Source organism: Pseudochaenichthys georgianus, chromosome 19 (assembly GCF_902827115.2).
Source record: "Pseudochaenichthys georgianus chromosome 19, fPseGeo1.2, whole genome shotgun sequence".
NCBI lineage: Eukaryota > Metazoa > Chordata > Actinopteri > Perciformes > Channichthyidae > Pseudochaenichthys > Pseudochaenichthys georgianus.
The window spans coordinates 20,357,257-20,380,324 of record NC_047521.1 but is presented as its reverse complement, the minus strand read 5'-3'; the positions used below and the strand labels follow the sequence as shown (position 1 = coordinate 20,380,324).

Here is a 23,068-nt window from a genome sequence, read left to right as displayed (position 1 = left end):
ACTGTTGTTTATTCATGCACAGTGCCCCCTGTTGCTGACTGGCCGGTCCCGATACCTGTATCGCACGGCAGTGGAGCGGGGAGCCCGGAGTGCTCTGTTACAGGGCACTCTGTATTTTCGTATTGTGTCTTTTTACCATTAAAATCAGATTATTGTTGTAACTTGTATGCCGGTGTTTTGAACTCCTTTTCTTATTAATCTGACCAGGCTCATCTAACGGACGGCGCGGAGCAGAGCTGGGCTTTAAGCCACCACAACTGTGTCTGCTCATTAGGGATGTGCATCTCCATCACTGAGGCCGATGCGATTGCCACGATACGATACATTAACGATACATTTGAAACACCAGGCGATGCGATACGATTCACCCCTGTTGCGATACAGTTCGATACGATTTGATTCAACATTATGCGATTCGGTGCGATACGATGCGATTCAACACTATGCAAAAATAATGATACTTCAATATGGTACGACAGAGGATTTTTGTTTTATTCCTTATATGCAGCAAATCATACATTAACAAAAAAGTGCTTTACATATTTGGTACTGCACATCCCATCATGTCGTTTATTTTTTTACCTTTAAAAGCTCTCCAGAGTACAGTACAATTGTATAACACCTCACAGTTAAACAATGTAAGGATGCATTGCTCATGATTAACAATGTGCAAATAACAGCTACCACAGTTGCCCATACAGCTGCCAGCCTGATGTGCTTAACACTCATAGGCCAACTCACCAGTGAGCAGAAAGCAGTGGGTTCTATAACAATAAAGAATACAAATAACCTTTCACAAACAGGTATTTAATAACTGCTTACAGTGAGGAAGACATTTAAATTATTATTGGCCGTCACAGGCTGCTGTAAACTAAACACCACTCTCTCTGACAGGAACACCTCACTGAGTGATTTAACTCATAGTCTAACTTTCAGGTTTCTCTTTTCAGCCGCAGACCCCATGTCGCCTCTTTATGTGCGTCGCTAAGTTCCTCCTACTACTTTTGTACTTTAAAGTGGCTCGGCATCGTTAACAATTTGCGAGCGATTTTTCAAATTGACCGTATAGTGCCGCGCACATATACCATCAGGACGTTACTGCTGGGGTGCGGCTGCGGAGTGATACTGTGTGTATGCAAGCCCGCATCTAGGACGGATCTATGTATCATGGCTGGAGACCTGTTAAGTAATAAAGATACCTCATACAAAGGTCTACGGATACCTTATTACTCTCCATGACCTGCGGTCAACTATATAGCATAAAGGACTATTACACCGTCTTTCTTGAACAATCCGAAGTGTTGCCAAACGTTTGATTTGTAGGTATTTTTCGGTGTGCTGTGTTTCTCTTTCTCCTCAACTTCCGTGTGTGTTGATAACTGAGACTCTCGGCCTCCGTAGTGGCGAAGCAAATATCAAAGATCGTCTCTGCTGAGCGTTGACAAGATGAGGGGATTTTATATGAATGAATCGGTTTTTTACCGATGCAAAGACGCTACGCAATCGATGCATCGCGAGTTCAACCCAAACTGTAGCCGATGTGCACTCTTTCAACCGGTGCACTCGCATCTTGAACGTTTATGCCGGTGCACCGATGCGAATCGGTGAATCTTAACATCTCTACTGCTCATACATCCTCCACGCAAACTCTAACCCATGCGTACGCACTAAGCACAAAAACGGGAGAGACGAGAAACTGCGACACCGCGTTGGCAGAAGGAAGAATGGAGAGAAATATGTGGAAATAATACCATAAACAAAATGTTACCTCTCATTTATCATATGAAGAATTCATTTTCAAACATTGATTAAAGCCCATCTTAAAATGATTAAACACACGCCTGTTTGAGACTCCTCAGTGCACACAAAAACATAACTTGGAGAAATAAATAAATACGGATATGTTATTTAAAACCACCTCGAATATGTTGTGTTAATGTTATGAAATGTTTTCTCATAAATGGTTTTGCATTGCTATAGGTTGTACGAGCATGGTTTTATATACTACCATGTTTAATCATGTTGTATGCCGTTTGCTAAGACTTGATAAGTCGCTCATAAAACACAGGAGGTATGGAAACTAAGAACACCATACGTGGTAAATTGTACAGCTAATATAACACACCACATTAGTTGTATTTCCTTTAACTGGTGGATATAGAGTTGCTGCGGGGTTGAGATGCACAGGCTGCAGCGGAGACGCTGCGCACAGCTGATCGACAGCTGGGACACAAACCACCAAATACGAAAACATAATTCAGATCCAGTTGCAGGGGCGGCGGGAGCTGTAGGCTAGGGAAGGCTAAGCCTTCCCAAATATGTGTGTCACTGCATCCTGGTAAAATAAAAATATAATGTATAATGTTTGTGTCTTTGACATTAACACTGGTATGCAGCCACCTGTGCCCTGTACTACGAAGCCAGTTCAAACCCTGGATATGTTTGAGTTATCTAAACTAACCCTAACAAACGAGATCTCGACGCTGGTTAATATCAACTCGGTAAATCAAGCCAGGGCTTCTCTCACCAGACATCACGTTACCCTCCTTTGTGGACACTCCCCACTCCACTCCCGCCTGACTCGCCGTCCTCGCCTTCGGAGCAGCAGTCTTCATCGCCCGAAACACCGCCGCCCCTCTGCGGCCCGCAGGTGCCAGCCAGGATACCACGGCAAAACAGAGCCTGCCCAGGTATATCTAAACAAGTACCCGCCTGTACAGTGGGGTTAGGCGGTCATTTTGCAGCTCGTGGTATACAAATAGACAAGGGCTAGAATATGTGAAAATAGTGCCATATTCTGCCATGCCTGTAGAAATGTTGGGTCAAACATATTGCATACAATAGCACAGATGCCTTCACCACGAATGGCTACAAAAAGATCTCATATCCCAAGCTTATCAACGAGCTAATGTTGCAGCTGAAATGTTCTCCAGGTCACAAAGTCAACCTCACATGATGATGATGTGATACCAGTTTTCAAGCACAGTAAATATTCTCTTCCCAGAGTATATGATGGGACCAAAGTGATGTTTAGTAGGCTACATGGTTTTAATAATACTTTTGCTTTTCAATGTTTGACATTTCAAACCATGAGCTGGTTCAAATAATATTTGCCTTGATTTACAAAATGTTCTCATTTGTTTTATCAGTAGAGTTTTGAAGCTGCTGTGCTTTTCTTTGCCACAGTCCACTTTGGACTATATGAAATATTTCAGGATTGCACTTTTAACTCACTTGAAATGTTCTCACTTGCTTGGTTTCAAAATAGCAAAGGCCATAATCTGTTCATTGGGTCCATCAATGCTATTTTTCATTGCTGTTGCCGGCCACTACTGCTCATGTAAACCTGCTACTGCTGCGCCCCCTGTAACCTCAGAGGCACCCTGAGTCATGTTGTTCTGGAGCCGGGCCTGTACAGGGCCATATACTAAACACACTACAGAGCCCATTCCATGTCCTGCTATTATTCACTTCCTCTCTGCCTTCTTCTGGTGATTTATCTGACGTCCAGCGCTCCGTATTTTAACCTCTTTTCCTTTCTCTTTCTGGATCCTCCTTAGCAACCTTCATTATAGTCTTTGACAGCGGTCTGTACTGCTGTATTAACAACGTGTCACATGTTAAGAATTTACAATCAGAATTGAGTATTCAACTAAGCCGTGTAATACAAGTTGTTAGTAGCCTTAAGGGCCTACACAGTTGTTATGCTATACCACATCGCCCTTCACTGGATGTATAACGAGCTGCACTAAACTACATTTTAGCATTTAAAATACCTAGCCATTCTTTTGCGGTTATTTTGGTGAAAGTAACTAGAAAAGTAACTAAAGTAGTGTAACTCATTACATTTCAGAGACAGTAATTTTGTAATGTAACTTATTACTTTCAAAAGAGAGTAATAAGTAATATGTAATATATTACATTTTGGAAGTAACTTGCCCAACACTGGTGGTGATAAATATATTTAGTCAGATCAGATTACACTTTCACACTAAACAAAATAAATTAATTGATATTTTCAGGTATTGAATAATAAGATATTTCTAATATTATAACAAATAATGTTAATATCCTTAATTGTCCAGCAATCAGGTTTAACAACACTACTCTTCAATGTATTATCCATGCACAGAAAGACCTACAATGATATTTCAAGTTTTAAATATTTAAACCTTCCTTTCCAGGTTTTACAAAAGTCTTTGAATATTTGCCTAACTCTTCCTTTTCAGATTGTTAAACATTTTGAGAATTGTTTAGTTTTCCCTTCAGATTTTGAAATGACATAATGATTGATAGTTGAAGTAATGTAATTATGTTATCATGCCATAGTCTTTTGATTTAATATGTAATGAAGTAAACGTAAAGTAATCCTGAATTGAGGACATTGTAACTTTGCAGATTACGAATTGATCAAACCACTGTGAATTTTATACCTTAACTGTGATTTTAGACTTCACCTGGATCTCTTATGATCCTATGTTTTAAATGCATTTGACTAGTGATTGCCTTAAACTAAATCTTTAAACTGCAAGCTGGTTTTGATTTTATAGTTTGATAAGTGATATCAGCTAATGGGTACATCCATCCATCCATCCATCTTCTCCCGCTTATCCGTGGTCGGGTCGCGGGGGTAGCAGTTCCAGCAGAGAGCCCCAAACTTTCTTTTCCCTGGCGACATCAACCAGCTCTGACTGGGGGATCCCAAGGCGCTCCCAGGCCAGCGAAGAGATATAATCCCTCCACCTGGTCCTAGGTCTACCCCTTGGTCTCTTCCCAGCTGGACGTGCCTGGAACACCTCCCTAGGGAGGCGCCCAGGTGGCATCCTAACTAGGTGCCCGAACCACCTCAACTGGCTTCTTTCGACGCGAAGGAGGAGCGGCTCAACTCCGAGTCCCTCCCTGATGACCGAACTTCTCACCTTATCTCTAAGGGAGACACCAGCCACCCGGCGGAGGAAACCCATCTCGGCCGCTTGTATCCGCGATCTCGTTCTTTCGGTCATGACCCATCCTTCATGACCATAGGTGAGGGTAGGAACGAAAATGGCCCGGTAGACAGAGAGCTTTGCCTTCCGGCTCAGCTCCCTTTTCGTCACAACGGTGCGGTAAAGCGACTGCAATACCGATCCCGCTGCTCCGATTCTCCGGCCCATCTCACGCTCCATTGATCCCTCACTCGAGAACAAGACCCCGAGATACTTGAACTCCTTCACTTGGGGTAAGGACTCATTCCCTACTTGGAGTGGACAGTCCATCGGTTTCCTGCTGAGAACCATGGCCTCAGATTTGGAGGTGCTGATCCTCATCCCAGCCGCTTCACACTCGGTTGCGAACCGATCCAGTGAGTGCTGAAGGTCGCAGACCGATGAAGCCATCAGAACCACATCATCTGCAAAAAGCAGTGGTGCAATCCTTAGTCCACCGAACTGCAGACCCCCCCCCCCCACGACTACGCCTCGAAATCCGATCCATGTATATTACAAACAGGATTGGTGACAAAGCGCAGCCCTGGCGGAGGCCAACCCTCACCGGAAATGGGTCCGACTTACTGCCGAGGACCCGGACACAGCTCTCGCTTTGGGAGTACAGAGATTGGATGGCCCTGAGTAGAGACCCCCTCACCCCATACTCCCGCAGCACCTCCCACAGTAACTCCCTGGGAACCCGGTCATACGCCTTCTCCAAGTCTACAAAACACATGTAGACCGGATAAGCGTACTCCCAGGCCCCCTCCAGGATCCTTGCGAGAGTAAAAAGCTGATCCGTCGTTCCACGACCAGGACGGAATCCGCATTGTTCCTCCTCAATCTGAGGTTCGACAATCGGCCTGACCCTCCTTTCGAGTACCTTGGAGTAAACTTTCCCGGGGAGGCTGAGTAGTGTGATGCCTCTGTAATTGGCACACACCCTCTGATCCCCCTTTTTGAAAAGGGGGACCACCACCCCGGTCTGCCACTCCTTCGGTACTGTTTCCGACTTCCACGCAACGTTGATGAGACGTGTCAACCATGACAGTCCCTCAACACCCAGAGCCTTCAGCATTTCCGGGCGGATCTCATCCACCCCCGGGGCTTTGCCACTGTGGAGTTGTTTGACGACCTCAGTGACCTCCCCCCGGGAGATTGGCGTTGATCCCCCGTCATACTCCAGCTCTGCCTCTAACATAGAGGGCGGAGTTGTCGGGTTCAGGAGTTCCTCAAAGTGTTCCTTCCAACGTCCCAACACTCCATCAGTTGAGGTCAACAACGTCCCATCCTTACTGTACACAGCTTGGATGGTTCCCTGCTTCCCCCTCCTGAGGTGTCGGACAGTTTTCCAGAACAACTTTGGTGCCGCCCGAAAGTCCTTCTCCATGTCTTCTCCGAACTTCTCCCACACCCGCTGCTTTGCCTCGGCCACGGATGAGGCTGCTGCCCTTCGGGCCTGTCGGTACCTTGCAACTGCTTCGGGAGTCCCCCGGGATAACAAATCCCTGAAGGCCTCCTTCTTCAGTCGGACGGCTTCCCTGACCACCGGTGTCCACCAGGAGGTTCGAGGGTTACCGCCCCTTGAGGCACCTAAGACCTTGAGACCACAGCTCCCCACCGCGGCTTCGGCAATAGAGGCTTTGAACACCGACCACTCTGGTTCAATGTCCCCAACCTCCACAGGAATGCCCGAAAAGCTCCGCCGGAGGTGTGAGTTGAAGGCCTCCTGAACTTGGGCCTCCTCCAGACGTTCCCAGTTCACCCGAACTACACGTTTGGGCTTACCAGGTCTATCCAGAGGCTTCCCCCGCCACTCGACCCAACTCACCACCAGATGGTGATCAGTTGACAACTCCGCCCCTCTCTTTACCCGAGTGTCCAAAACATACGGCCTCAGGTCCGATGATACGATAACGAAATCGATCATGGACCTTCTGCCTAGGGTGCTCTGGTACCACGTACACTTATGAGCATCCTTATGTTCGAACATGGTGTTTGTTATGGCCAATCCATGACTAGCACAGAAGTCCAGTAACAAACCACCACTCCGGTTCAGATCAGGGGGGCCGTTCCTCCCAATCACGCCCCTCCAAGTGTCTCCATCATTGCCCACATGTGCGTTGAAGTCTCCCAGCAAGACTAAGGAGTCCCCTTCAGGAGCCCCATACAGGACTCTTTCCAGGGTCTCCAAGAAGGCCGAATACTCTGAACTGCTGTTGGGTGCATAAGCACACACAACAGTCAGAGTTTTCCCCCCCATAACCCGCAGGCGTAGGGAGGCGACCCTCTCGTCCACTGGGGTAAACTCCAACAACGAAGCACCTAACCGGGGACTTGTGAGTATCCCCACACCCGCCCGGCGCCTCACACCTTGAGCAACTCCGGAGAAGAATAGAGTCCAACCCCTATCCAGAAGTAAGGTTCCAGAGCCGACGCTGTGCGTAGAGGTGAGCCCAACCAGATCCAACTGGTACCGCTCCACCTCCCGCACAAGCTCCGGCTCCTTCCCCCCCAGAGAGGTGACGTTCCACGTCCCCAAAGCCAGCTTCTGTCTCCCGGGTCTGGTCCGTCGAGACCCTCCGCTTTCACTGCCACCCGTCTGGCAGCGCACCCGACCCCATCGATGTTTCCCGTAGGTGGTGGGCCCGCGGGACAGAGAAGCGGAGGTGTTGCCCACGTTGCCTTTTCGGGCTGGGCCCGGCCGGGCTCCGTGGCAAGCCCGGCCACCAGACGCTCGCCGACGAGTCCTCCTTCTGGGCCTGGCTCCAGAAGGGGACCCCGGGCTTCCTCCGGGCCGGGTATCCTCACTTCTTGTTTTTCCTTTCATGAGGTCTTTTGAACCAATCTTAGTCTGGCCCCTTGCCTGAGACCAATTTGCCATGGGAGACCCTACCAGGAACACAAGGTTCCAGACAACACAGCCCCCAGGTTCATCAGGGCACACAAACCTCTCTACCACGGTAAGGTGCTGGTTCTTCAGAGAGGAATGGGTACATGTTAAAACATATTATTTTAAAGAAGATGTTTTGCTATTATGCGTCTGTGTTTTATGTGTGTTCATTATTGTGCTTTTGACGATCCAAACATTGATGAGAGATGATTTTTTATTGTGGTTGTCTGTATCAATCATTGTGGTTGAATGTTTCTACTTTATGATGTAATTGATGTACGGTGGGACCACACTCATATCTGAAGACGCCTATTGATTTAAGTATTGGCCAAATTATTATAAGACTAACGTTTTCAGGTTATCGAAGATGATAAAAAGAGAGGGCTGTTATCTGTCTTAAGGAATGGGAAGTGCCATTATCAGTTTTATGACCCGTCAACTCTCGGTCACAAGAGCCATAGAGTCAGATAAAGTGATTCAAGTGTCTCCAGGTGTTCACAGATGCCTTCCCCAATATGTGGGTTGAAAGGTGTGTTTCAGTGGGTTATCTGACAAAAATACTATTTTTTATTAACTCATTTGCTGAACTCTCAAATTAAATGTTCATCAATCTTTTCTATTCTTTGTTTGTGATGTAAGTTACCCAAATGTATTAATGGGGATTTATAAATCCCTCCCACTAATTACAGTTCAAGCGGTGCATATAGTATTTTTTAGCAAATGGAGTTCCTACGTAACTGGGAATGTTGAATAAGGGCTCCTTGGTGTAGGTCTGCCTGTGTCATGTTCCCGTGATCGCAGACAAACAAGAACCTGGTGCAAACAGCTTACAAAAACAGAAAGAATGAGACCACCCCAATTGGTTCCTTGCCAACAGATAAGCACACACGGCAGAGATGATGAAAGAGTGACCAGGACATGTAAACGATTTGCATGAGAGCTGGCATGTGAATGTTTGACAAAGGACCAAATGCCACAAAATAGAGGAGCTACCTCAGGAGGAACTATCGTACCGAGCCTTTTCTGAAACATTTTGGTTTCTGGATTTTAGTTTCCTTTACTACCTAAACTGCAGTCATGTCAGGTGCGGAAAAGTTGTCGTACCATGAAGCCATTGAGAGGGCGAGCAGCTCTTTGTACCGCTTCCCTCTGCTCCCAGTCAGAGGAATTCCTCTCATGAACCATATCGCCAACAGCTGGGACACTATCTGGGCTTTCCGTCCTGACCCCTCAGACATCCTCATCGCCACCTACCCCAAAGCAGGTAGGCCACTCCAATTCAGGTCTATAAAGAAATCAGTTTTGATCAGGGTCATTTCTTTGTGTCATGTATTTCTTTTGAAAGTTTTGTGCTGTGATTATAAAGCATTGTTATGAATAAAACTACACAACACTATGGTTATATGGATGTAAAATATTGCTCCTTCTTAACAAACTACAACAGCAAAACACCCATTGCCATTATAATGATCAATTTTAATATAGTAAAATACTCATGAGTAACTTCACTTTGATACTTTTGTACTTTTGACCGTTTCTCACAGTGTTTTGCTACTTTGACCAAAGTAAATAATACTTCTATCAGCTAACTAAACAGTTATTTAAGGAAAAGTACATACACTAGTAAGCTGGTATTTGACCCCAAACTTTAATACAAGGAAAGTATCTTTGTATAAATCAGAGTTAATTTGTGTTCCTGGCACATTAGGGACCACATGGACCCAGGAAATCGTTGACCTGCTTCTTCACAACGGAGATGCTGATGCCTGTAAACGAGCCCCAACACCGGCACGCAGCCCTTTCCTTGAGATTGTCTCCCCGCCACCAATCCTATCAGGTGTGAATTCATGTGGTTATGTTACTTTACAATTGAATTAAGGCCATCTTCAAGAGCACTTCCAGCAGCTAACGCTAAACTGCATTTATGACTTCCAAATACATCCTCAAACTAGGTCCTTCTGTGCCATGTTACCAATCAATTCCAGGAAAAATGTCACCTTAACCCATACAAATCTTTCTTGCCCCAATGGTAGGCTACTGTAGTCGAAACCTGCTTTATCTATGATTTAGCAACGTTCATTCATGCTAAGAGTGGGACTCACTCTCACAAACATAAGCATACAATTGAATAAATTAGTTTTTCTTTATATGCTAAAATCTTGTTCCCTGACCTTATGTTGAAGGTATTGATCGTATGAAGAACATGGATCCTCCAAGAATCATCAAGACACATCTGCCTTTTCAGTTGGTGCCTCCTGCATTTTGGGAAAACAAGTGCAAGGTAAGACTGTCAGACTATAAGTCTTGCAGTGAATTTAATCGTCTTACATGGGACCATAAAGGTTGATATAAAGCATGACAATTGTGTGAGAGGTGAACAATACAATGCCATACAACTCTCCTTAGGTCACCTGATTTTCTGCATTGTTGTTGCTAATCCCTTTTTAAATGTCCCTGCTGATTGTGTTCAAAGACAATCTACGTGGCACGCAATGCCAAAGACAACATGGTGAGCTACTACCACTTTGACTGTATGAATAAGACCCAGCCTGAGCCAGGACCCTGGGAGGGATACATATCCAAGTTCATGAGGGGAGAGTGTAAGTAGATTATGTCACATTCCTGTGGGTCAAGTCACCTTCATTCAAACTGCTTGCTATGGTTTGCACAAAGCGTCCGTGAATTACCACCATTCTACAACATTAACCCACTCGAAGCCTGACACATTTAAATATCAAATTGTTCTTCAATCCATGACGCCCTGTGATACCTCATTCACACCAACGGGGTTCCAGGGCCGGTTCGGAGCTGGAGCTTGAAAAGCACCGGGTTTTCCTGTTCACACCGCAGCGGAGCAGCCTCTTAGCTCCGGAATCCGGTTCATTTCGAGCACCAAAAAATTGTCCGGCCAGAGCAAAAGCACCACATACGTCACGCTTACGTAGAGGCGGGGGCAGGGGCGGGATCAACTCCTGAACAACAACAAAAAAACATCATTTTATCCAGTTTGTACACAACGATGGAGAAACTTAACAAGCAGCAGTGGTCCACTGAAGAGACCAGCTACCTACTGGGAATCTGGTCTTCCGAAGAGGTACAGAGGAAGCTGGAGCACAATCGGCCATTGTTGTTGTTGTCGGTGTGAGCTGTGAGGGGTTTCCACGCGGTTTGGCTTTATGAAGCAGGCACGCAAACGGTTACGTCATGATGCAAACGATTATGCAATGACGCAGCACCAGTCGGACTCTGGGCAGTGTGAAAAGAGCCGGAGCTAAACCGAAGAACCGGTTCTGAACCTGAAAAGCTCTAGCACGGAGCTTGAACCGGAGTGTGAATGAGGTATAAGAAACGTGGTATGCCTCAACCAACATGACAGGATTAGCTGCATGTTAAAGGTAAAGCCTATCAGAACATTTTTCCTCAGACCTAATAAATCATTTCAACATCAACTCAAATAGCCCATGGACTATTGTGAACCTGCAGAGAATCATGACGGATTTAGCAAACAGCAAAAGTTATCAGTGGGAAATATTTGTATGAAGGTTATTGCAGTAAAAAATTAAGCCAGCAGTTAACAGGTTATTAATAAATGGACTTAGATGCAGGTTCCCTTCGGCCCTGTCCCAGAAGGTAAGTGACCTCCCTGGCCCTAAAAAATGTAAACAGACCCAAAGCAACTACAAAGTTACAAACAAAGGCTGCAAAGAGACACAAAGCAGCTTTACCAAAACATTTCCTTATACTGGGAGCCTCCTGCTCCCTCCATGTGCCACACACAACTGAGAAACTCTGTGTGCTTTGTCTCCCTTGAGGGAGTGATTATCACCAGGTGTGAGCAGGGGCGGATCTAGACAAATATCCATGGGGTGGCAAGAGGGTGGCAGGAGATTTTGAGGGGTGGCATCCCCTGGCAGAGGTATATGCTGATTTAATCACAGTCATATCAATCAATGTTAACTTAGAAAGCCACAATATTAATATTGTAATTCAATAACATCAGGTGACATTATTGTGGCACATCAATAAAGCCTTAAATATAAATATATAAGGTGGCAGACATAATTTAATGCATTTTAACTGAACAATAACTGAATGAGTTTGTTTCACTCTTAGACCAGTAGGGATACCAAATATATGAAGACTGCTGCAATAAGTACATTAATTAACTGTCTCATCGATGTTTGTCTGAATGAATATGATAATATTAACAATCATATTATTCCTATCAGCTGTCAATCACTGTTATGATTCACATATTCATTTATTATTAAATAAACTATATTTTTTGGAGGAGTTAATGATGAATGTTCCTCAAGATGCTTGCTCAGAATGCTCACCCTCCTTCAAATTTGAAAGACAAGTAATTACTATCATATATCAAAAGATTCAAAGGAACAGTTCAGTGCCCCACGACTTCATTACAAACAGTTACAACCTTGACTTTACATCAGAAAGAACAAACATTAAAGAAGTGACTAACTGCATCAGTTAGGGTTAGAAAACGTGTATTCAGCTAAAACATATACATTACATCGCTGCAGCTATTATCCAGTGGAAAGTCCTTACCTACTGGCCTAGTTAAATCAAAGTGGTTACTTTTTTTGGCGGGCAGTGTAGTTTTACACACCGTCTGATTTGACTTTCTCAGGACTTTAAACTGTTTTTTGGTGGCAGAACCCCACAAAGAAGAAAAATATATTTACTTACACACGTAAGGTCATCATCAGTGGCGGCGCCAGAGTATTTGTGTTGGGTAATCTATGGGGCTAACCCATACAGTGGTGGGGTGAAGTCAGTATTTGCAATGTAATTACATACACGCTCCTCTTGACAGTGAAACGCCACGCGTGAGGTTTAGATTATTTCCCTGGCTCAATCCAAATTGAACTGTATGAAATAAAAAGGCACATTTGTCATGTAGTAAATAAAAAGGGCGACCTGGAGCCAATCCTGCAACTTCCCCACAGGTGAAAGAGTTGACATGCTGAAAACCCAACCCCTGCAGGGGGGTCTGGGGGGATTCTCCCCCAGGAGATATTTTGAAATACTAACATAAAATACACATTCTGCTACTCTCTTGAGAAGAAAAATAAATACATCTATTACTACACATTTAAAAAAAATGAATGCCATTTTAGTGTTTTGTTACTTTGTTCTGAAAGCTGAACCTGCTGCTCCTCGCAGAGAGAAGAGGGAAGAGGCTGAATGAATTACTTTACATTGTGGATAAGGGTGGATAGCCCCCATTGTTCTGTGTGTCAAAAATGAAAGACAGCCCATAAACCTATCAATCATCAAACCGTGGGGTCTTATTTCAGGGTATATGCAGGAATCCTGAAGTCAAATTTAATACCTTTTAAGACCTTTTTTAAGACCCTTTCCATACATTTTAAGACCTCATCGCAACTTCGAGTTCTAACCGGTTACATTGGCGACACTTCTACCTCACATTTACTATATTGATTGTAAGATAGCACAACTAAACAGAGTGCAGACAGACTACTGAAGCCTCCTCTCCACATTAACTTCAACCTCTCTGTGAAGGTCAGGTTTAATGCAGCATGCTGCTTTGTTGCTTCTGTACTCTGTGCTCTTTCATTCCAGTAAAACTCCTCAGAAACCAGTATTTGACCAATAAACAAAACAATTGACAAAACTTTGAACTATGAAATATATTAAACTTTGGTGAGCTTCAGCGGGGTAATGCCATATAGGAGCTCCCTCACAAATACCCAGGGGTTAAATTGGGCTGGGGCTGTCCTGGGCTAAGCCCGGCACATAGGACGATGCTCTGACGTCATCACCCTCACACATTTGTCATATGTTTACAAAAAACGATATATATGTTAAGACTTTTCTTGTTCTTAATATAGACTATATTTAGGGTCGATATGTGTTGACCTTACTTTAAAATAGCAGATCTCTGTGACCGGATATAGTTTGGCTTAGACCCCGGCCCCACGAGGACGCATACAGTAAAACGCATACGCAAACGCAAAAAAGTCTTCCATTCACACGCATTCGATTCATTAACGTGTCCGTTCACACTAGACCGCTGGAAATGCTGGAAACGCTTTAGTACATATGCCAGGCCTGTAAGTGGCGCTGTTGCCGCCACAAAATACACCAAAAGCAGCGAAGAAGACCCTGGAGCAGTGACTACTGAAATCAATCTTACTAACTGCTGTCTGTGCAATTTACTCCGCGCGAGTTGGCGAACTTTATTTAGCTTACTTTAACATAATTGTTCATGGTGGGCCTAAGCCATTTCTTGATATGGCTGTAGCCTACCCCAGCCATACCCTGGCGCCGCCACTGGTCATCATCATAACAGTTTGTTATGCTCATCGAGACATCCGTGATCAGAGCATCAAGTTGGCATGCCTATAACAGTTGAATGCGGCGATTACCATTTTGTTCAGCAAAGGGCCTCACAAACTTATTAAGATCAACAGTTTTAGTGCGTTTTGATTCAATGCTGAGTACAGCCAGACTTGACAGTCTCTTCTCTGTCATTGTAGACCGCAAATACCTCATTCCTTCCGTGTACTTGGGTCCGAATCATACGGTCCGAATGCTTCTCGTTTTGCGCCGTCCCCCTTTCAAATGAATTCGCAGCCAATCATATTTCCAAGCTCTTGCCAGGGCCGGGGGAGGGGTTACAAGGCTCGCGTCTTGTGCTGCATTCACTTGCACTCGGACATTAGATATTTTCTCTCATAAAAGTCCGATGAGCCACAACTTTTCTTTCAAAACAAAGATGCCAACTGGGGTGGCAAGGCTATTGTTTAGGGTGGCAGTTGCCACCCCGGTAGATCCGCCCCTGGGTGTGAGGTCTCCACACCTGCTCCCAATACTGCTAATTGGAAGAGGGTGGAGCCACCTGTTGTGAATGTAGGTGCCTCCCACTACCCTGCCTCTCAGCCCCATACAGTACATACAAAAACAACTTACCTTTTACTGGCCTGTTACCATGAACAATGATTGATGTATTTTGTCTCTGCAGTGGCGTGGGGCTCGTGGTACGACCATGTGAAAGGTTACTGGAAGGAGAGAGAGAAGAGGAACATCCTGTACCTCTTTTATGAGGACATGAAAGAGGTACAGAGAACATAATGTACTCCAGGGCCGGACTGGGACAATAAGTCAGGCCGGGAATTATACACCCAGCCAGGCCACTACCAGCTTTCTTTTGTGCCATTTTCCTGGATTTATTTGTCAATATTTACAGCGTTGCTGCCCATAGTGATAGCCCTAAACTTTAAATCTACTACCCCAGAATAAACATATGGACATGGGTTTATTTAAAAAAAATGTGCCAAGCTATTTAGGAACCTATCCATGTGAACATATTTTAAGTGAGGGTGGACCTCAAATCTTCTAGGGGGGTCTGGGGGCATGCTCCCCCGGTAAGATTATTTTTTTAAATGTTGGACTTAAATGCATCAATCTGGTGCATTTTGAGGGGGAAATAAAGAGACTACACCCGCCATATGAAACAGAACTGTATACATTTAAATAATCATAAGAACATGGCCATAACCAATAACATACCATATCCAACATGAAAAAACATTGAAACTTGTTTATTTATTTGTTTTTGGTTCATTTATAGTTGTGAGTGTGTCTGTGCTCCTGAACCAGCCTCTCCTGTCTCCCTCCTCTCCCTCTGCTCCTCTTTGAGGCAGCAGCAAAGACTAGTTTTAGCTCTCAACACGTTTGTAAAGTTTATCTTACCTTTTGTAGTGGCAATTTCTTATATTACTTAATACTTACTTTATATGGTAAAACCAAATGATGATATTATGCTTAGAAACTGTTTGGTCAACTCGACCTGTTGTACCACACGGTAGCTTCCTGCCAAGGTCGTACCTGGAAAATGCGGCTCTGCCTATGAGAGCATTGTAAGATAACAGTCAGGAGAAAGTCTTATCTCTTTTCCTTTCTGCACAGCAACAGTCCTCTATAAAACACACACACACACACACACACACACACACACACACACACACACACACACACACACACACACACACACACACACACACACACACACACACACACACACACACACACACACACACACACACACACACACACACACACACACACACACACACACTGTGAGACCTGTGCCTTTGAAGCTTCAAATAAATAACCAACAAGACAACGCTGTTTGCTTTCACCAGTTTATTATTGATTACTCTCATTGTACATCTTTGCAGTATTGACGAGTCTAAAATATCCACAACACTTTTTTCACCTAGTTAACATTTTTTATTATTATTCATGCATATTTTACTAATCACTCCCCCCTCCAATGGAAATATGTGTTTACATAAATGGTGACCAAATCGTCTGAGACCCACAGAGAACTAAGTTAACTATCTAAACACTCAGCAGAGTCCTTTACCTCACCTGAGCTTTAGTTATCAGTCTCTCAGTCTGACAGCAGAGGACTCTCCTCCACCTTGTTGACAGCTCATTATATATCCGTTAGCGCAGCTAGCTAGCACCAGATGCTAACAACAACAATACACGTAACCAGTGCGCGCGCTTTCTCTCGCTCGCGACACACACACACACACACACACACACACACACACACACACACACACACACACACACACACACACACACACACACACACACACACACACACACACACACACACACACACACACACACACACACACACACACCCTCCCGAGCTTGAATGACACACAGAGACCAATCGAGCGCATTAGTGTGTGATCTGTATGAAAGTGGCCATGTGGGCAGGCCACATCATGTAGACAGCCAGTCACTCTCTGTGAGGCAGCGTCAGACCCACATTTGCGCAGCGTTGCGTTCACAATACATACAAAAAGAAAATCCTCAGGCCAGCAGGCAGAGATGGGGTCGTTACTAAAAAAAAGTAATATATTACATATTACTTTAAAAAAAAGTAATATATTACACTACTTCGTTACTATCTACATAAAGTAATTCGTTACTTTACTCGTTACTTTACTCGCAGGGCCGGCCCGCCCCTCCCTACAGGCAGATCACGCAGACTGCTAAAGTTTCAAATGTTCTCTTTAGTTCAGTTTCCATTGTCGCATAAGACTGATCCAGATAGCTCCTGAATGTTTTCCTATCTGACCATGGCTGTCCTCTGTCTCCTGCTATCTGACCGTGGCTGTCCTCTGTCTCCTGCTATCTCCTGTGTATTCGTCATTCAAAACAAGCAACAACCGGAAAACAGAGAAGAAGAACTACGTGTGTGTGTGTGTGTGTGTGTGTGTGTGTGTGTGTGTGTGTGTGTGTGTGTGTTATAAATAAACAACAGCTATGTGCGTTAGCTTCACCTAGCATGTGTTCTTTGCAGGTGTTTGTTGAGGTTTGATTATGACTGATTTTAGAAAGTAACGAAGTAACGCGTGTCGGGGCAATGTTAGTAACTGTAGTGTGATTACTGGATTATAAAAGTAGCGCGTTACACTACTCCGTTACCGACAAAGTAATATTATTACAGTAACGCGTTTCACCCAACTCTGCCAGCAGGCCACTTGGCATGCCAGGCCATCGGGAAACCTCCCGGTGCTCCCGGTGGCCAGTCCGGGCCTGATGGACTCTGTAATACAAAGCATGATGTACAAACTCTTACCATCACGTTTGCTCTCCCAGAATCCTCGGCGTGAGGTGGAGCGCATCATGAATTACCTGGACCTGTCGCTCTCGGATGAGGTCATCAGCCGGATTGTGGAGCTCACTTCTTTTGAGATAATGAAGGAAAACCCCATGGCTAACTACTCCTGCATCCCAACGCATGTTTTTGATAACTCTGTCTCCCCCTTCATGAGAAAAGGTGCCTCAGTCAATCTAAAACCATATATTGATCATAATAATAATAATAATAAAGGTATGAGCAAGTCTGAACATGTAACACCTTTTTTCATGTATTATAGTAATTTTTAAAGTTTTGTCTTTGGGGATTGTTAGTGTGGGACATTTCCTCTGTTTTCTAATATTTGTTACACTAAACAACCAATTAACATAGTCGATAAGGAAAGTTGCAGCACTTCTGTTCAACAATAAACACCATTTGGGCGAATCATTTAAGAACTTGCACCATAGATTATTGCTTATTTCCACAAACTGTATATTGATCTTCATATCTAACACTTTTTTTCTTCTCTTCTGCGTTTTCAGGTCAAGTGGGGGATTGGAGAAACCATTTCACACCCGAGCAATCAAAGATGTTTGCCGAAGATTATGACAAGAAGATGAAGGACGTCAATATACCATTTAGGACCCTCATCTAAAGGATGTTGGGTTTTATACCAAACTAATGCCGCCTTATAAACCAAAGAATGAAGTACTGATTCAGGGAAGACAGAAATACTGTCAGAAAATTTGACAGGAGCTCAAAACCAAACCAGCAGAGTACAAATAAATAAGTTTTAGCTCAGGTGTTAATTGCTAGTGTTTAGATTAAGAGGAAAACCATTCAAAAGTATGTTTAATGAATCAATAAAAATGTGCTCCATGATACAAGGACTTGAGTTTTTAATCATCACTTTATTGCAGCTTATCACGTAAACTATATAATCATATGAAAATGGACAGAGGACACAAAAACACAACAGCTGAGAATATCCAAGTTTAACAAAAAATAAAATCACTTTTAATACATACATAGGAGTTAATGATGTTCCTCAAGATGCTTGCTCACCCTCCTTCAAATTTGAAAGACAAGTAATTACTATCATATATTAAAAGAATCAAAGGAACAGTTCAGCGCCCCACAACTTCATTGCAAACAGTTACAACCTTGACTTTACATCAGAAAGAGCAAACATTAAAGAAGTGACTGTTGCCCCTTTCACACCAGCGCCTTTTCAGCTCCGGCTTGGAGCTAGAGCCTGAAAAGCGCCGGGTTTTCCAGTTCACACCGGAGCTGCGCCGGCTCTTAGCTCCGGAATCCGCTTCATTTCCAGCTCCAAAAAATTGTCGGTCCAGAGGCAAGAGCTTTGGAGCTAAGAGGTGACGTCGCTTACGTCTCTCTTACGTCGAGGCGTGCAGGAAACTAAACCCACCTCCCATGGGTCGACTGTTATGCCTGCCTACAAGCAGTAGTGCCTATAAACACACTTTATAAAGTCAGGCAACACTAACCAGGCTTCGTGTGATTCTGTTTATTTGTACCTTACTTTGACCATCCGTTCACTGTTATCGATCATTGTGGAGAGAGGCAGACGTGTTGTTTTGTATTATTGCAGCTATCGGGTGCAAGTAGTCAGTTTAGCTTCGGTTGCTATGCTAACATCACCCGTTTTATACCAGAGAAACTTTCATAACAGCGTTGTGATACCAAACAGTGTCAATTCAGACACACATTCACTTAGGCTAAGGGGAACTGGGGATATGCATCAGCTGCTTGTGTGAGTCGGACAGTGAATACTTTAGAGCTGCAGTGTGAGCTAACCGGGAGCTAACGGGAGAATAAACTCCCGTGGAAGAGCAGCCAGCACTGCAGCGGTCGGTAAATGCTGCAGAAACACATTAATAAACAATGAACCACGGCACTCTGGAGAAAAGTATAAGGTTGGAGAAGTCGTTATTCAATTTATTCTGGCTTCGTGTGATTAAAAGCAACACGATCATCGACCCGACGCAGTTGTTGTTGTGAGCTGCCGTTGGGGGGCAAATCAGCGATGTAAACGGTGACGTCATGACGCAGCAAGGGCAGCTCTGGGGCGCCAGTGGGCGGTGTGCACAGAGCGGGAGCTGAAAAGGGAAACCGGAGCTGAACCAGAAAAGCTCCCGCTCGGAGCTAGAAACTGAAAAGCGCTGGTGTGAAAGCCGCATAACTGCATCAATTAGGGTAAAAAAACGTGTATTTAGCTAAAACATATACATCACTGCAGTTATTATCCAGTGGAAAGTCCTTACCTACTGGCCTAGTTAAATCAAAGTGGTTACTTTTTTTTGGCTGGGCAGTGAAGCTTTACACACCGTCTTATTTGATTTTTTCAGCACTTGAAACTGTTTTTTTGGGGGCAGACCCCCACAAAGAAGAAACATATTATACACACGTAAGGTCATCATCGTAGCAGTTTTTTTTGCTCATCGCAGGCCCGGTTCCAGAACAAAATGACTCAGGGAGCATCTGAGATTAGAGAGGGTGCAGTGGTAAAGTGCTATATTTATAAGTGGGGAGTGGACCTAACACCCTAGGGGGGTATTCACCTCCTCTAGGGGGGTCCGGGGGCATGCTTCCCCCGGGAAGATTTTCTTTTAAATATTGAAGTTAAAAGCATCAATCTAGTGCACTTTGAGAGCAAAATGAAGAGATCTATGGATCTATATGTGCTCTTTGCTTGATTCATGCCTTCCCCAGTCCCTTATCACGTACAAGAGCATGGCACCAGTTGTTGTAGCCAGTTTTGGTGAAGGCATCTGACTTACTTGAACCAAAATGTCTACTGTTACGTGCCCAGCTCGCTTAGGGTAAAAGGGAAGCAACACGAAACCAGGTGTTGTGGTAAGAGGTTGATTTGAATAATAAACTCAAAATTAAGATGATATAACCAAAAATCCAGGCTATTAAAACCAGCTATCTGTTCAAAATAACGCTACACAAAACGAAGGCCACAGATTATCACAGTCATAGCGCACTATGGGCACTTAAGGCTAAAATAGTGAGGCGTCTCGTACAAGTTCGACGCCGTCACAAATCACAGAATACACACTTAAGTACACACCCTAACTAACCACTGTAGCAGAACTAGCACAGAGCTACACAGAACATAAGGAGAGCACCAAGAGACGTCTGACACAGATTCAGACCTCTCCTGTGTCTAACTGAGATGCACACACTCTTGTAAGAGTCCCCGGAAGCGGAAGGTGTGGGCACACCAAGCAGTCACCAGAGGACTAGCCGACGCTGAAGTCGGCTGTTGCCTGGCCGTGTTCTCCTGCGTTTTGGCCATGTGTCGCACGGGAACACACCGCACCGACTTCAGTGCATGAGTGGCAATAACTCTCCTTACCAGCAGGCGGCGGTAGTGTGTATTCGTCATTCAAAAGAGGCAACAACCGGAAGACAGAGAAGAAGAAGAGTATCTTTTCTCCGTAATATCATACAGAGCTGGCCTCTCCTGGATCAAGGTGATGAGCAGGTCTTCGTTTGCATCATTCCAGATCGCCATGATGAGATGAAAATGAATAGCAGTCTGTGTGTGCCTTCTTAAATCGTTTGTTTACGTCCCTCACTTCCGCTTCGCTTCTCATGCACTGATTTGCTAGCTGAACAGCCAATCAGAGTGATTATTTGGTCCGACTGCCAGACCCGATGCATGCATCGGGTCTGGCAGTCCAAATAAGGCGTGTCACGGTCGACGGTGCGGGACACACCACCTGACTACGGCGCCGCGAATGCCCGACAGCCTCTGACGGCCTCTGACTCCCAAAATCGGGTTGGTGTGTCAGGGCCTTAAAAGACTAAGGAAATCTCTACACACAATACACATAACGACCAGGGTCGTAACACTACATGCATAGCAGAAGATGGCATCTTTTTTACATGAATATTCCAGCCAATCTCTGTTTTGAAACCATGAGCAGCAAAATGAGCGCCTTACCCCACTGTTACAGGCGAGTTGGGTACTTTTTTAAATATACCTGGGCAGGCTCTGTTTTGCCGAGGTCCTCTGGCACTTGAGGGCCGCCAAGGGGTGGCAGTGTTTGGGGCAACAAAGACGGCTGCTCTGCCTCCGTGGGCGAGGCGGGCAAAGCCGGAGAGGAGGACGTTAGTGTCCACGACAGTGGCCGCGGGTAACGTAATGTCACCATGATCTGAACTGTTATTACCTGCAGTAGATGCAATGTTACTGCTGGCGATAAGGGCTGGTTGTTTTAACCATTTTCTGATGTCCATCCTTGACTGCTGTGTAAGCACCTTGCAGATGACGAACGTGCAGCGGCACAGGTCACGCGCACCTGACATAGTTACGTTACTTACCGTTTAAATTGACCAAATAAATGCAGCAGACAATGTTATTTAACCACCATTTTTTTTATTTCAACTATCTTCTTCCTCTTCTTATTACTACTATTATTATTATTATTATTATTATTATTATTATTATTATTATTATTATTATTATTATTATTATATATGCAATATTATATATATCATATTTTTCACTTTTCATTTTTCAAATGAGGGTGCAAAATGACTCAACTTATGCACCCCCGTAGAACCGGGCCTGGCTCATCGAGTCATCCATGAGCAGAGCATCAAGTTGGCATGCCTATAACAGCTGAATGTGGTGATTACTATCTTGTTCAGCAAAACGCCTCACAAACTTATTAAGATTTAAAGCTATGGTGCGTTTTGATTCCATGCTGAGTACAGCCAAACTTGACAGGCTCTTCTCTGTCATTGTAGACCAACCTGATCTCACCAGAATGCGTGACTCCACCACGACTTCTTAACACCACAATGCATGGTGGAGTCACGAACTTTGTTACATTTGCGTGTCGGCACCACGCAAACAACCCCAATGTAAAGTGAATGAGGCTCCTTTGTCGTGGTGCACACACGCATTTCTACAACGTCCCGCAGTGAGCTTTTATTCTATAAAACGTTTTTTTAAATCTACTTTATATCTTGTAGTAACTGACGGGAGGCTTCTTTTATTTTATTTGTATTCATAATAATTAAAAAAATTCGTCAGAATGTAAACATTACATTAGTTACGAATTTGTGTTCTCAAAAAACAGTGCATTGTGTGTAATGCAACTGTGATTTTTATTAAATTAGTTAGTTTTGAGTCACAGGTTCCTCAACAGTGCATTACAAGACATCTATCAATATGTGTGTATACTTCCACCATTACACTGTCGTATTCTGCACATTTCTTATACTATCTACATACATAAGATTATAATTAATGTGTATAATATCAGTTAAAATAAGTGCTTCAACATAGTTAACATTTCAGGAAAGTTGATTGTCAAGTTCCAAAACAAACCATGCAATTTAGACTTTGTCAGGCTTAATATTTAGATACCCCCAACGCTTTTTTCCTATTTAAATGAAGACCTTAACCTAAAGTATTCTTTAATGTTTAAATAAAGCCTTATTAGTTAGCACATCCTCCTATCAGGCACTAAACTGTTTTATTCTAGATATCATTTGAGTATCTTCTTGATATTTTCT

The 23,068-nt window shown here is 44.1% G+C and overlaps 1 protein-coding gene across 1 annotated transcript; it reads left to right on the top strand.

Moving 5' to 3' along the window:
* The first annotated feature begins 8,745 nt into the window (after positions 1-8,745).
* LOC117464855 (sulfotransferase 1C1-like) lies at positions 8,746-18,386 on the top strand. Its single transcript, XM_034107574.2, has 7 exons — positions 8,746-9,121; positions 9,566-9,694; positions 10,041-10,138; positions 10,331-10,457; positions 14,864-14,958; positions 17,527-17,707; positions 18,052-18,386. Exons 1-7 carry the CDS (start codon positions 8,935-8,937, stop codon positions 18,162-18,164), a joined length of 930 nt encoding a protein of 309 aa, XP_033963465.1. The 5' UTR covers positions 8,746-8,934; the 3' UTR covers positions 18,165-18,386.
* Positions 18,387-23,068: the final 4,682 nt, after the last annotated feature.

Excerpts from the sequence above, each read along its gene's own strand:
- LOC117464855 (XM_034107574.2), top strand. The coding sequence starts at position 8,935 with ATGTCAGGTGCGGAAAAGTTGTCGTACCATGAAGCCATTGAGAGGGCG. Across the intron at positions 9,122-9,565 it reads CGCCACCTACCCCAAAGCAG|GGACCACATGGACCCAGGAA; the intron begins GTAGGCCACTCC and ends CTGGCACATTAG. Across the intron at positions 14,959-17,526 it reads TTTATGAGGACATGAAAGAG|AATCCTCGGCGTGAGGTGGA; the intron begins GTACAGAGAACA and ends TTGCTCTCCCAG.